The 13,689-nt window shown below is 41.7% G+C and overlaps 1 protein-coding gene across 2 annotated transcripts in view; it reads right to left on the bottom strand.

Moving 5' to 3' along the window:
* The window catches only part of SLC37A3 (solute carrier family 37 member 3), a gene marked incomplete in the record, with an annotated part of 69,358 nt that overhangs the window by 39,168 nt on the left and 16,501 nt on the right, over positions 1-13,689 (bottom strand). For both annotated transcript variants that reach the window (XR_012242977.1, XM_073621855.1), the window contains 3 exon segments: positions 1,528-1,611; positions 3,508-3,600; positions 10,334-10,448. Coding sequence is in view for 1 of the 2 variants with exons in the window: in XM_073621855.1 (XP_073477956.1) it covers positions 1,528-1,611; positions 3,508-3,600; positions 10,334-10,448 (292 nt within the window).

Here is a 13,689-nt window from a genome sequence, read left to right as displayed (position 1 = left end):
GGATGTTGGCTCAAACTTGTCTTGCATACACACGGTCACACAAAGTTGTCGGAAAATCCGATCGTTCTAAACGCGGTGACGTAAAACACGTATGTCGGGACTATAAACGGGGCAGTGGCCAATAGCTTTCATCTCTTTATTTATTCTGAGCATGCGTGGCACTTTGTCCATCGGATTTGTGTACACACGATCGGAATTTCCGACAACGGATTTTGTTGTCGGAAAATTTTATCTCCTGCTCTCCAACTTTGTGTGTCGGAAAATCCGAGGGAAAATGTCCGATGGAGCCCACACACGGTCGGAATTTCCGATAACACGCTCCGATCGGACATTTTCCATCGGAAAATCCGACAGTGTGTACGGGGCACAACTGTTGAGAGTAATTCCACACCAAGACAGATCTCCAGAAACTGTGGTTTGTCACTTGTTATTTAAAGCCAAACCAAGCATTTGTATTTTTCCAACCAGTCCTGAGATTCACATTGCTCTGCTACACTGCACAGCCCTGTCTGGCAGGAGAGGAGACCTGATTGTTCTCTGCTGTAGTTTTGGTAACAGCTCATATCTCTCCCCAGACCGACTGGACAGTGAAAGAAGCAGCAGCACACTGAGGAGCTCAATTCGGTTACACCGCTTCAATCAGCACCTCCCTTGTAAACACACGAGCGCTGCAGGACAACCGACTGGCACCTTGTGCTGCCTCTCCCTCCGCCAATCTGAGCTCTGCTGTACAGTTGACTGTGCGGTTAAAGCAAAACTAAAGTCCTACTTTAAAAATATTGCTGGCAGACAAGAGTTTTATGCAAAATAAAACAAATAAAAAATAAAGCATAATATGTTTTACCTGTCCATCAGCAATGTTTTTTTTTTCTAAATGCACATTCGGCTGGCCTTAGATGACATAACTTCATTCATCCCAGCAATCAAGCTGGCTGAAGATACCGTACCCAGCAGAGGACTGGGAGACTAGGTCAGCGCCGGTGACAGAGTGGTTAAGCATGTCACAGCACTGGAGAGGGAGCTTTGCAGGGTAAGTCAGCTATAACGCACAAATGAATGGATTACAGAGCTATTTAATTTGTATCTTTATTCTATCTGCTTGAAGTTCAGCATTTACAGATCTGAGGATCAACTGTGATAACCAGATGCTACACAAACACCCTAATGCAAGATAAAAGGCACTTTGGTTGCAGGAAAAAGTTTAAGGAAATGTATATCTCCATGTACACCAGCCCAAGGCAAATCGCCCCTTCAAGAATGACTGCCATTGAGGACACAGCCTATCTTCTTCAAGGAGTATTTTCAACTTTATAGAAAGGTGCACATGCAGAGAGAAATTTGTTATCTTGACTAGGGGGATATGAAGGATCCTTTGCTCTTTGGTCAGAGATTGCTGATTCAAAAAATTATGCACCCAATAGCACACATTATTACCTCTGCACTGCCAGTTTATCCGACAGGTTGCTTGAATTGAACACATAAAAATTCATACTGGAGTACAAGATTACATGAAACATCAGTACTCACAGTTACAGCCGATGAACACATGCCAAAAGTGAGTACATAACGCATGTTTAACCGGTCGCCTATAATCCCGCTGATAAACAGACCCTGTTATCAAAAGAAAACATATTTCAATGTAGATACAAATTTTGTTTCATTTAAAAGCAACCCAGGAAATATCATTTGTGTATGAGCATTTTCATTTCTCCCACCAAACATGGCCATATTCATTCAGAAAATGAAACTCCTCCACAGGAGTGTCACTTCAACAGATTTGTTGTTTACAAGTTAAAAATAGTATTTTTTACTAGAAAATTACTTAGAACCCCCAAACACATATATATATATATATATATATATATATTTTTTTTTTTTTTTTTCTAACACCTTAGGGTTAGGGTTAATTTATTTGTTGCAAGAAAAAAAAAACAAAAAAACAAACACCCTAGAGAATAAAATGGCAGTCGTTGCAATACTTTTTGTCACACTGTATTTACAAGCGCACTTTTTTTTTGAAAAAATACACTTTTTCGAATTAAAAAGTAAGACAACAGTAAAGTTAGCCCAATTTTTTTTTATATTGTAAAAAATAATGTTACGCCGAGTAAATGGATACCCAACATGTCACACTTCAAAAATTGCGCCCGATCGTAGAATGGCGACAAACTTTTACCCTTAAAAATCTCCACAGGCGACATTTAAAAATGTCTACAGGTTACCAGTTTTGAGTTACAGAGGAGGCCCAGGGCTATAGAATTATTGCTCTCACTCTAATGCCCTGTACACACGATAGGATTTTCCAACAACAAAACCGTGGATTTTTTTCCGAAGGATGTTGGCTCAAACTTGTCTTGCATACACACAGTCACACAAATGTTGTCAGAAATTCCGAACGTCAAGAACGCGGTGACGTACAACACGTACGACGAGCAGAGAAAAATGAAGTTCAATAGCCAGTGTGGCTCTTCTGCTTGATTCCAAGCATGCATGGACTTTTGTGCATCGGACTTATGTACACACGCTCTGAATTTCCGACAAGTTTTGTTGTCGGAAAATTTGAAAACCTGCTCTCAAACAATTCCGCCAATAAATGTTCTATGGAGCATACACACGTTCGGACTTTCCGACAACAAGCTCACATCCAACATTTGTTGTCGGAAAATCCTATCATGTGTACGATACCTCACATGGTTTGAACACCGTTTTCATACGCGGGCACTACTCATGTATGCGTTTGCTTCTGCATGCAAGCTTGTCGAGACGGGGCGCTTTAAATTTATTTTTTTCTTATTTTACTTTTTAATTTTTATTTTGACACTGTCCTTTTTAAATAAATAAATAAATTTGGGTCACTTTTATTCCCATTACAAGGAATATAAGCATCCCTTGTAATAGAAAAAAAGCATGACAGGACCTTTAAAATATGAGATCTGGGGTCCACAAGACCCCAGATCTCATATTTACACTAAAATGCAATAAAAAAAATAAAATTTCTCCTTTAAGAGCAATGGGCAGGAAGTGACGTTTGACGTCACGTCCGCCAGTCAATGCTATGGAGCCGAGTGAGGACCATCTTCCAGTCACTCGGCAGCCAGGCTGTGAGGAGAGCGGATGTGATTGTCTCCGGCAGCTCCGGTAAGCTGCGGAGACCACCGGAGCGCAGCGGGAGGGTGGCCCCTTTCCCGCCCCCGATAAAAGTGATCTTGCGCCGAATCTGCCGCAGAGACCACTTTTATCTGAAAGAGGACCGCCCGCTGAAGAAGTGGATACCGGGGTTATGGCAACTATCTCCTTGTCAGTGTGAACCGAGGCTTAATGACTTTCTATGCCGCAGCATTAACAGTTCTCTTTACTGGAAACACCTGAACCAATAATTGTATTCACTTTAAATGCCCATTTTTACTAAATATACATCAAAACATAAGGACTTGCTAGCACTCACACAGCGAAGTCTGTAGTTACAATTAAAAATGAATAATGTAGCTGGAGACTACAAAAACTTACCACTGCATAGGAAAAGAGGAAAATGGTGTCCAGGAGGCCCAGGAAGATGGTAGCAGAATTAAAGTCAGGGAAGAGGTGACTGCCATTCCAAGTCTGATGAAAATAAACAGAAACTTGTTAGAAAGACTTTTAGTGAAAAAGGTGATCAGTAATAAAAATATTTGAAAACTGCCTGTCCAACAAATGAACTTTGTTTTATCTCTCTGAATATCTGTTAGCGATGCACCGAAATTTTGACGGCCAAAATATATCGCCCGAAAACAGTGTTGTCTGCATTTTGCCGATAATGACGCCAAAAATGCACATTTTGCAACGATTTTACTGTGCTTATGGCTTTTCATAGGTCATGTGACTCAAAAACCGCATCAACAGCGCACCAGTGTTACGTTTTTGATGCGTTTTTTGAGTCACATGACCTATGAAAAACCATAAAGCACAGTAAAATCACGGCAAAAGAGTGTACATTTTTGGCGTCATTATCGGCACCTTTTTCTCTTTTCAGTCGATAGGTGCGTTTTTGTTTTTTTAACGGACCAAAAATGCAGCAAGCAGGATTTTAGAGAATATATATATATATATATATATATATATATATATATATATATATATATATATATATATATATATATATATATATATATAATTTTTTTTTTTTTTTTTAAACTGTCATTTTTGGTTTTCGGCCAAGTGCCTCCTGCATTTTCAGTGTACCTCTAATATCTTTGTCTTGTATTGCGTTAGTTTACTGTAAGAAATGTCGCCCATATGTAGTAACTTTTTTTTTTTTTGTATTTTCTGGTATAAACTGACACCTGGAGACTGACGGCTGCCTGTCCCTTCACCGTATTTTGTCTAATGTTAAAAGTCTCTTACTCCCCTCATCCCAGACTAGGCTTTAAGCCCCCCTTTTCAGATCATGGTCAAATAGATAAATAGATAGCTGTGGAAGTATGTTATGTTTGTTAGAAACCGCAAGATTTATTACAATGCAACACGCAGCAGATTTTCTACAGTGTAGAACCACGTGGTTGTTTCTGCATGGCACTTTGTCCACGGTGCGGCACACGCCCGGCTGCTGTGAACGGCGGAGGAATTAGGGAAAGAAATATGAAAGGAAAAAAAAAAGTACCTTTTCAAAGTCCCTGATTTTCAAAGTCGCATAGATGGGAATGGCTACCATTAAAATCAATGGGCTGTGACTTGTCATGCGACTTTGAACACATAGTCGCATGACAAGTCCCATTTCAACTGTCGTGACCCCAAAGTCACGCGATTTAGAGTACGACTTTGAGAGCAGCTTTCATCCAACTTTACACTCTCTAGATCAAAGTCGCATCAAAGTAGTGCAGGTACATTTTCAAAGTCGCATAGATGTGAATGGGTGCAATTGAAATAAATGGGCTGTGACTTGTCATGCGACTTTGTGTCCAAAGTCACATGACAAGTCATACTAGTGGAAACTGAGCCTTAGTGTGGTTGCCTGTTCTGTTCCTTTACTGTATAGTGATCATTGTAGACTGAGCCGAGACCCCAGAGCACTTCCAGCTACACTGACAGCTGCCCCCCACCCCTCTGTCTGGGGGGGTGGGTCTTCGTTACACTTACTGGCTTTGGCCTTAACACTGTTGGAGCTCTACTGGCCCCCTACACTTAAAGTGGACTTTACATAGGAATAGCCATATTGGACTTCCCCTGTCCATGTGTATGGTACTAGTGCCTGGTTCAAAGTTCCCTAGTTTGACTGTTGAGGATATGGTTATTACCCCTATCCCACACAAGTTATAAGGACCCTTTCAGCTCTATATTGCTTAAGGCATAAGAAACCGCCGATTGGTGGATAATCCCGCCAGGTTTGCCTGCGTATATTGTTTTGTATACTATGCACCACTGCAAGCTCCTGAAGAAGCACTTAAGGGCCCTTTCACACGTGCGGGCCATTCAGATCCACCTGCCAGTTTTTTCAGGCGGACCCGAATGGTCGCTCCATACATCTCTATGGAGCGACGCATGTCAGTGGTGACATGTCTGCTGACACCGATCCGCCCCGCAAAATCCAGGCGCATGGAGTCCCTATTTTCCATCCGTCTGGCGGATCGGATGAAAATGGACAGGCGGTCCATTGCTCCGTTGATCCCTGCTGAGCAAGCGGATGTCTTAATACAGATCCGCACATGTGAAAAGGGCCTACGGACGCGTAACATGTAGAGTTTTCTTCACTACGTCTACCACAAACCAGTTGCTCCATCAATTTGACATCATCTCATTTTGAATCATTATTGATCGATCTGTTCCACTGTGGTAATAGTTGGTTGTGTTAGGTGGTGTGAGCGTCAGTTAGACCAAACACCACGTTTTGTTTTCAACATGTCATGTCAATAATGGGAATTTTAAAGATTAATAAAAGTTCATTTTTTATTTCGACGCTACAGATGTGCCTCTAAAGTCCAAGTTTCCTTCTTTTGAATTAATTTTGCAATATATTTAGGACATGGGTATAAGTGTGCCAATCTGTATCAACTACGCCATCTTGTGGTGATATATTTAAACTTAAATTTTAATCTTCATTTAAAGCCCTGCATAACTCTACTGTATATGTGCACGGCACCTCCCAGCCCCCCTGTGTCCTGTGTGGATGGGTCTTTTTCTAATTCTTCAGTTTCTCATGAATTAAGATGTACAATGCATCCTTACTGATGAGAGAACACTGGGCAGGAACCTGATCAGCTCCTCCCATCCTGTATACGCCCACTGGCTACACAGGAAGAGTGTCCCTCGTCGGAAGTGATGTCACTAGCTTTCAGTAACCACACCCACTGCCTGCTTTTAGGGCCAGTTCACACCAGATGCAGTTCCATGCGCATTTTTTCTGCACAAAATGCATGCACAGTGTTTTCCATGTATTCCAATGGCTCTAGTTCACACAATGCAGTCAATTTCCGGTGCAGAAACTGACTGCATGGTGTGAACTAGAGCCATTGGAATACATGGAAAACACTGTGCATGCATTTTGTGCAGAAAAAAAGCGCATGGAACTGCATCTGGTGTGAACTGGCCCTTAGACCCAAAAGAAAGTAGAATTGAAGTCATGTGACGGCACTGGATACTGCAAAATAAAGGTAGAAAAACTGGGATTTTTATATTTTGAGGCATAAGGCTGAACTTAGCTCACATTATCCACCTCAATACAGTGCATTTTCGCCCCCTTCCTGCCCAAGCCATTTTTCAGCTTTCAGCGCTGTCGCACTTTGAATGACAATTGCGCGGTCATACAACACTGTACCCCAATGAAATTGTTATCATTTTTTCCCCACAAATAGAGCTTTCTTTTAGTGGTATTTGATCACCTCTGCGGTTTTTATTTTTTGCGCTATAAACAAAAGAAGAGTGACAAGTTTTTAAAAAAAACACAATAATTTTTACCTTTTGCGATAATAAATATCCAATTTTTTTTTCTTTAAAACAAATTTTTTCTCAGTTTAGGCCGAAATGTATTCTTGTACATATTTTTGGTAAAAAAAAAAAAAAAAAAAAAAAAAAAAAAAAAAAAAATCGCAATAAGTGTATATAGATTGGTTTGCGCAAAAGTTATAGCGTCTACAAAATAGGGGATAGATTTATAACATTTTTATTTTTTTACTAGTAATGGCGGCGATCTGTGATTTTTATCGTGACTGCGATATTGCGGCGGACACATCGGACACTTGACACATATTTGGGACCATTCACATTTATACAGCGATCCGTGCTATAAAAATGCATTGATTACTGTATAAATGTGACAGGCAGGGAAGGGGTTAACACTAGGTGGTGATCGAGGGGTTAACTGTGTTGTTAGGGAGTGATTCTAACTGTAGGGGGCGGGGACTCACTAGGGGAGGAAACCGATCGGTGTTCCTCTGTACTGGGAACACACCATCGGTCTCCTCTCCTCCGACAGGACCGTGGATCTGTGTGTTTACACACACAGATCCACGGTCCTGCTGTTTTACCGGTAATCGCGGGTGCCCGGCGGACATCGCGGCCGCCGGGCACCGGGTGCCTAGTGACACGGCACGCGCGCGCTCCCTGGTGGCCTAGGAAAGCGAGGACGTCATATGACGCCCGCCTGCCACGAGAGCTGCGCCGCCTGGCAGTCAAATGACGGCCGGCGGTCGGCAAGCAGTTAATGATTGCAGGGGAGAATTTAAGTGTTAGGGAGGACTTCCACTATAACCTTCTAATATGACTTTAAAGAGCAACCCCACTTTTGTTAAGAAAAAAAACATTCCCCTCTGGGTGATCTATGTAGATTGCGGGGATTTTACCAAACTTTGTTGCAGATTCCTACCTTTTGTTATTCTGAAGAAATCCCTGTGTGTTTCTCTGTGTTCAGGTGGAAAAAGTGTATCTAATGGGAGTGGTTTCATAATTAGAAATCAGCTGCTGCACTTGAAGGGCTCTAATGAGGAAAACTGCAGGGTCTGCATCCCTTTAGACATGATTACCTATTGTGAGTAAGGATGAGCTCCGGCGTGTTCGCACACTCCACGTGCAGAGCCCGCCAGGAAGTTGGCACGGCGCTGCGCTAATCACAGGCAGTGAGACATTTCCCGATGTGCAGCTGCAGAGATCGGAAAATGTCTCACTGCCTGTGATTAGCGTAGCGCCGTGCCGGCTCTGCACGTGGAGTGTGCGAACACGCCGGAGCTCATCCTTAACTGTGAGTATCTCATCAAAAATTACATTGTTGCAGGGTTGCCGGAAATCTGACCGACTATCTCAGTGCAGACTCCTGGGAAAATCAGTGAGCCAATCACACAAGCAGGAAATTATGTTTCGGGGGGGGGGGCGTTCTGTGTACAGAACATCTCCAGGTAGCCATATTGCATTGCATTTTACAGAAAATGACAGCACTGCAGATTGAAAAGGAAAGGGAACGATTCATAACATTCAATATATATATATATATATATATATATATATATATATATATATATATATATATATATATATATATATTTTATTTGCTAATTTTTTCCCCCCACAAAAGTAGAGTTACCCTTTAAAAAATGTTTTTACCACTTGCCGACCGCGCGCTGCCGTTTGACAACGGCAGATTGGCGCCCCTGCACAAATCGCCGTAGCGGTAAGGCACCTGTTTTAAGGGGTACGCGTCACTGGAGAAGCCAACGCGCATGCCCGGCAGCCGCAATGTCCGCCGGGCACCCGTGATCACTCCTGATAGAGCCAGAACAGGGATATGTGTGTAAACACACAAATCCACGTTCTGGCAGGGGAGAGGAGACAGATCGTGTGTTCCTAGTATATAGGAACGGTCTCCTCCCCCAGGCAGTCCCATCCCCCCTACAGTTAGAACACGCTGAGGGAACACATTTAACCCTTTGATCCTCTTGACAGAGAAGTGTTAACCCCTTCCCTGGCAGTGACATTTATACAGTAATCAGTGGCTATTTTTAGCTCTGATCGTTGTACAATTGTCGATTGTCCCAAAAAAGTATCAAAAGTGTCTGATCTGTCCACCGCAATGTCGCAGTCCCCCAAAAAAAAAATTAAATCACAGATCGCCGCCATTACTAGTAAAAAAATAAATAATAAAAAAAGCCATAAATCTATCCCCGATTTTGTAGACGCTATAACTTTTGCAAAACCAATCAATATACGCTTATTGTGATTTTTTTTTACCAAAAATATGTAAAAGAATATATATCAGCCTAAACTGAGGAAGAATTTTTTTTTTTTTTATTTAAATTTTGGGATATTTATTATAGCAAAAAGTGTTTTTTCAAAATTGTTGGCTTTTTTTTTGTTTATGGGTACAGCGTCACACGACCGGGCAATTGTCAGTTAAAGTGACGCAGTGCTATATCGCAAAAAATGGACCGGTCAGGAAGGGGGTAAATTCTTCCGGAGCTGAAGTGGTTAAATAGCAAACATCTTATACTTACCTGCTTTGTGCAATGGTTTTGCACCGAACTGCTCGATACTCTTCTTCTCAGGTTCCCCCGCCGACACTCCTGACTCCTCCACTTATTCGAGTGCCCCCATAGTAAGCTGCTTGCTTGGGGGGCACTCGAATTACTGAGCATTCCTGAGCCCTGCTCTGTGTGTCCATGAGGCACACAGAATGGGGCTTGGCCCAGCCCCCCCGCTCCCTCCTCACTGGCTATGACTGCTGTCTAAGCCAATGAGGAGGCAGAGACTCATGCACTTATTGGGGGGCTGCATATTGAAGGTTTTTTACCTTCATGCCACCTTTAGAACCATTTTAAGCAGCCTAAATAGTCAGTTTGGGGTGTCAGATCTGTACAATTTACAGATTATCCAGTGTGAGGGCCAACGTTATATATAAGCATTTACCCTATTTTTTTACTCTTTAAACCCCCAACAAAAATGCAGTAGGCTTTTAACTTCCTATAGTAACAATACTGCCTCTGCTGAACTGAAGTTCCAAGCAATGTTGGCATCCATGCCCAGTTCTCCTATGTTGGCACTGTCAACTTAATACAAGAAGTTGGGGCTCACTGGCTTTTTGTCAGGATCAACAGATAATTACAATGTTTTTAAAGACATATAAAAACGTGCATATATTGCAAAGTTGTTCCAAGTTCTTCCTACAATCCAAAAAAATACTGGCACATTAATTGACGACCACCTAAACTGCCTCAATTAAAGTTATATCGGTGGTGGGAACAGAACAGTGCAATCTCTTCCAAGGCCTAGGACTTGTATATGCTCTATGCACTCTGCAAAACATAATATTGGTGTCAAGTTATAATACATCTTTTCCATTCCTGATTTTGCTCTGCTACTAACAGATTAGCCTCACCGAGTTTGGGTCCACGATGGGCATAGAGGCGTTTAGGCTGGGTGGAGTCCACTGGTTGTTTATACTGACTTTCACATTGCTGAACGCTTTCCTGGAGGCATGGAGCAGCGAGTAACTGGGGAAGCAGAATAAAAGACACATAATTAAATAAAACTTAATTATAATACACACATAAACATAATTAATACAAAGCATAAAAATTTAAATGTCAAGCCCATGTTAACCATGTTTTATGCTATATTCATAGTTTGGGTTTTGGGGATGAGGTATGCCACAATGTTTCATGTTATACCCCAACTGTCCCCTTTACCTGCATTACTGGGTGCATCATCCAGGGAAATCCTGTGATTCTTTAAAAATGTTGCATGACTCCACCCTCACAGCCACATTATCAAGTTCCAGGAATGCTGAATGGAATTTTCTATAAGTCCCAACTACCACTGCAGCAGAGGGACTATACAGAGCATACTGGGGACCCCTTCCCCTACTCTCCACTCTGTGGTTGTGCTGCATTTTCTCAAGTTAGGTTTGTTCCTCCATATGGAATTGAGGTTGGGGGAAATACGTTACAATACCCTGTGCATTGCTCTCATGACGCACTGATCACAAGTGCAATGCTCTGCAGGCCTCATTGCAAAAGTACTAAAGGCACATTGACCATGAAATCAATGTTAATGCATTGACTACCTTTTATTTTTTAAAAAGTGGACTATACCATTAATATGTTAAAGCACTGCGTATCAAATTATTGATACTGGTTTTCATAAAATAAACGGTTTCACTTGACAGCCCAAAAAGGTTTTTGTCTGTGCTTATAGTTAACAGTATAATCGGGGTAGGCCACCTTGACACTCAAGCTGTTGTGGAACTACAAGTCCCATGAGGCACTGCAAGACTGACAGCCGCAGGCATGATAGGTTATGTACTGTAGTTTCACCACAGCTGAACTACAAAGGTTTCCTGCCACTGCACTAAATTATGCTGACAAAACTTGCAGTCTGGCATCATGGGAATGGAGTTTCACTGTTTCAGGCCTGTGCCAGTTCTGACACAGTGACCACACGTGGAAGCAAATTTTGAAATTTCTATTGTCTCCTGGTACATGAAAACGTGAGATTCATGGACACAATGGGGTTGATCTACTAAAACTGGAGAGCACAAAATCTGGTGCAGCTTTGCATAGTAGCCAATCAGCTTCTAACTTCAGCTTGTTCAATTAAGCTTTGACAAAAATACTGTAATCCGATACACGCAGAGCTACACCAGATTTTGCCCTCTCAAGTTTTAGTAAATCAACCCCAATGTTACAAGTGCATTTCTATTACAAGGTTACTTGCTCATTTCAAGTACAAAAAGGCTTAGAAGTTATTGTTTAAATGGGTTAGGGCCAGTTCACACCAGATGCAGTTCCGTGCGCTTTTTTTCTGCACTAAAAATGCACAGTATTTTTCATGTATTCCAATGACTCTAGTTCACACCATGCAGTCAGTTTCCGGTGCAGAAACTGACTGGAAACTGACTGCATGGTGTGAACTAGAGCCATTGGGAATACATGGAAAACACTGTGCATGCATTTTGTGCAGAAAAAAAGCGCACAGAACTGTCTGGTGTGAACTAGCACTGAGTATTTTAGGATAATATCTCACAAGGTCATTGCCTCCGTCAATAAAACCTCTTGTTACTGGAGGTTCTGTCAACATTCACACAGCCTCTCCTGACTACATGATCTAGAATACAGCTGGTGAAAAGCATTCCAAATCACATGACTTGTACATCCTGGATGTCCTGGCTTGTAAACCTGTATTTCGGGTCAGACAACATTCAATGATGCAAAAGAAAACTCACCCAAGCTCTACCGCTGTATGATTTAGTTAGCCAGAGCACCAACCACTCTGCACACTAATTGAGTTCACAGAGAATCCATATCATGTACAAACAGGCAACTCGACAGCTTCTCCATAGAAAATGTTATTGTAGCATTACTGCAGTAACATCACCCAAAATTCTGACGCATTTCGGCCTAAGCATTCATCAAAAGCTAAAAATATGACATAAAAAAACAGGTATATATAGAGAAACAACCCTCTTGAAATGAGAGGGGCAGTATTAGCTTGAATTAAAAAAAAATCATCTCATTAATTGGTTACAGATGGAGATGATCAAAACCTGGGTCAAAATCACATGTAAGAGGGGGTTGAAACAGGAAGCACAAGCTGTTAACCATTAAAGTCCCACTGATGCAACAGTGGAAAAATTGCCATACAAAATAAATAATATATTTCAAAGACTCATTTCAAAAACAGGCTAACATCCATCCTATTGTTCATACCCAGCGGCATTCTGGTTTTTAACGTGTGTATCCGCAACACCTCTCGTTGGAGCAGGGTGCGCGTTGGAGCAGGGTGCGATGGGTGCGATGGGTGCCCCCCCCCTTGTAGATGGTTTGATTTGTTCTAGACTGAAGAAAGACGAGGTGTCAAGGTTACCTCCACGCACGGTCTTAAAATGTTTTGATACATTTGAAATGTTTTTTGCATTTGGATTGGCAGCGTCACTGTAATGTTCTGAAACGCTGACTCGTAAATGACGAAAGGTACACCCCACATACTGTATCTCACACGCACTACATAGATCACTGATTTGGAACTACAGTTGTTAAACATAAAATGTTGAAGAGTGTATGTTTTGCCTGTAGAAAAAGAGGTGACAGCTTTAATCTGTGTCTTCTGCATTGTCTACATGTGCTAGTGCCACAAGGGAACGATCCTGTGGTACTTAGCCATGTGCGTGAAGGCTGATGTGCATGAAAAAGGCTAGGAGATAAGATAGATCCCAAGTTGGGGGCCCTTCTACTAAAGCTATACCCCTGCTGCAAAATGTCGTATAGTGTTTTGTCCGGATATAAAATAGGAAGACATTGTTTAACAATTGCTACAATTTGATTATACGGTCTAGAATAAGTGGTAACAAAGTGTATTTTATTCCTACTGCAGTGGGACTGTCTTTTAATACTAGGGCTCTCTACATTTTTTAGCATGCTTTCTCTGTCCCTATTCTTTGCCTTGATCCTGCCATTATCGATCAAATGTGTCTTGTATCCTCACCTCATTAATCATTCTGAAACCACAGTGAATTCTTTCACAAAATCTTCATGATCAGAGAAACTCCTTTTGGCTTGCACAAACTCCCCCACTGGTAATGCATGTATAGTATGAGAAGGGTGACAACTCGTAGCGAGCAAAAATAAATTGCCAGTGCGTTGTTTTCTAAAGGTTTTTGTAGTCACCCTGCCACTATCAATGTGTCCTGTTTGTGTTATGTCCAAATAATCAATGCCATCAGAGTGGAAATTGTGG

The sequence above is a fragment of the Aquarana catesbeiana genome, linkage group LG03 (genome assembly GCF_042186555.1).
Source record: "Aquarana catesbeiana isolate 2022-GZ linkage group LG03, ASM4218655v1, whole genome shotgun sequence".
Classification (NCBI taxonomy): domain Eukaryota; kingdom Metazoa; phylum Chordata; class Amphibia; order Anura; family Ranidae; genus Aquarana; species Aquarana catesbeiana.
This window is presented reverse-complemented; position numbering and strand designations above follow the sequence as displayed.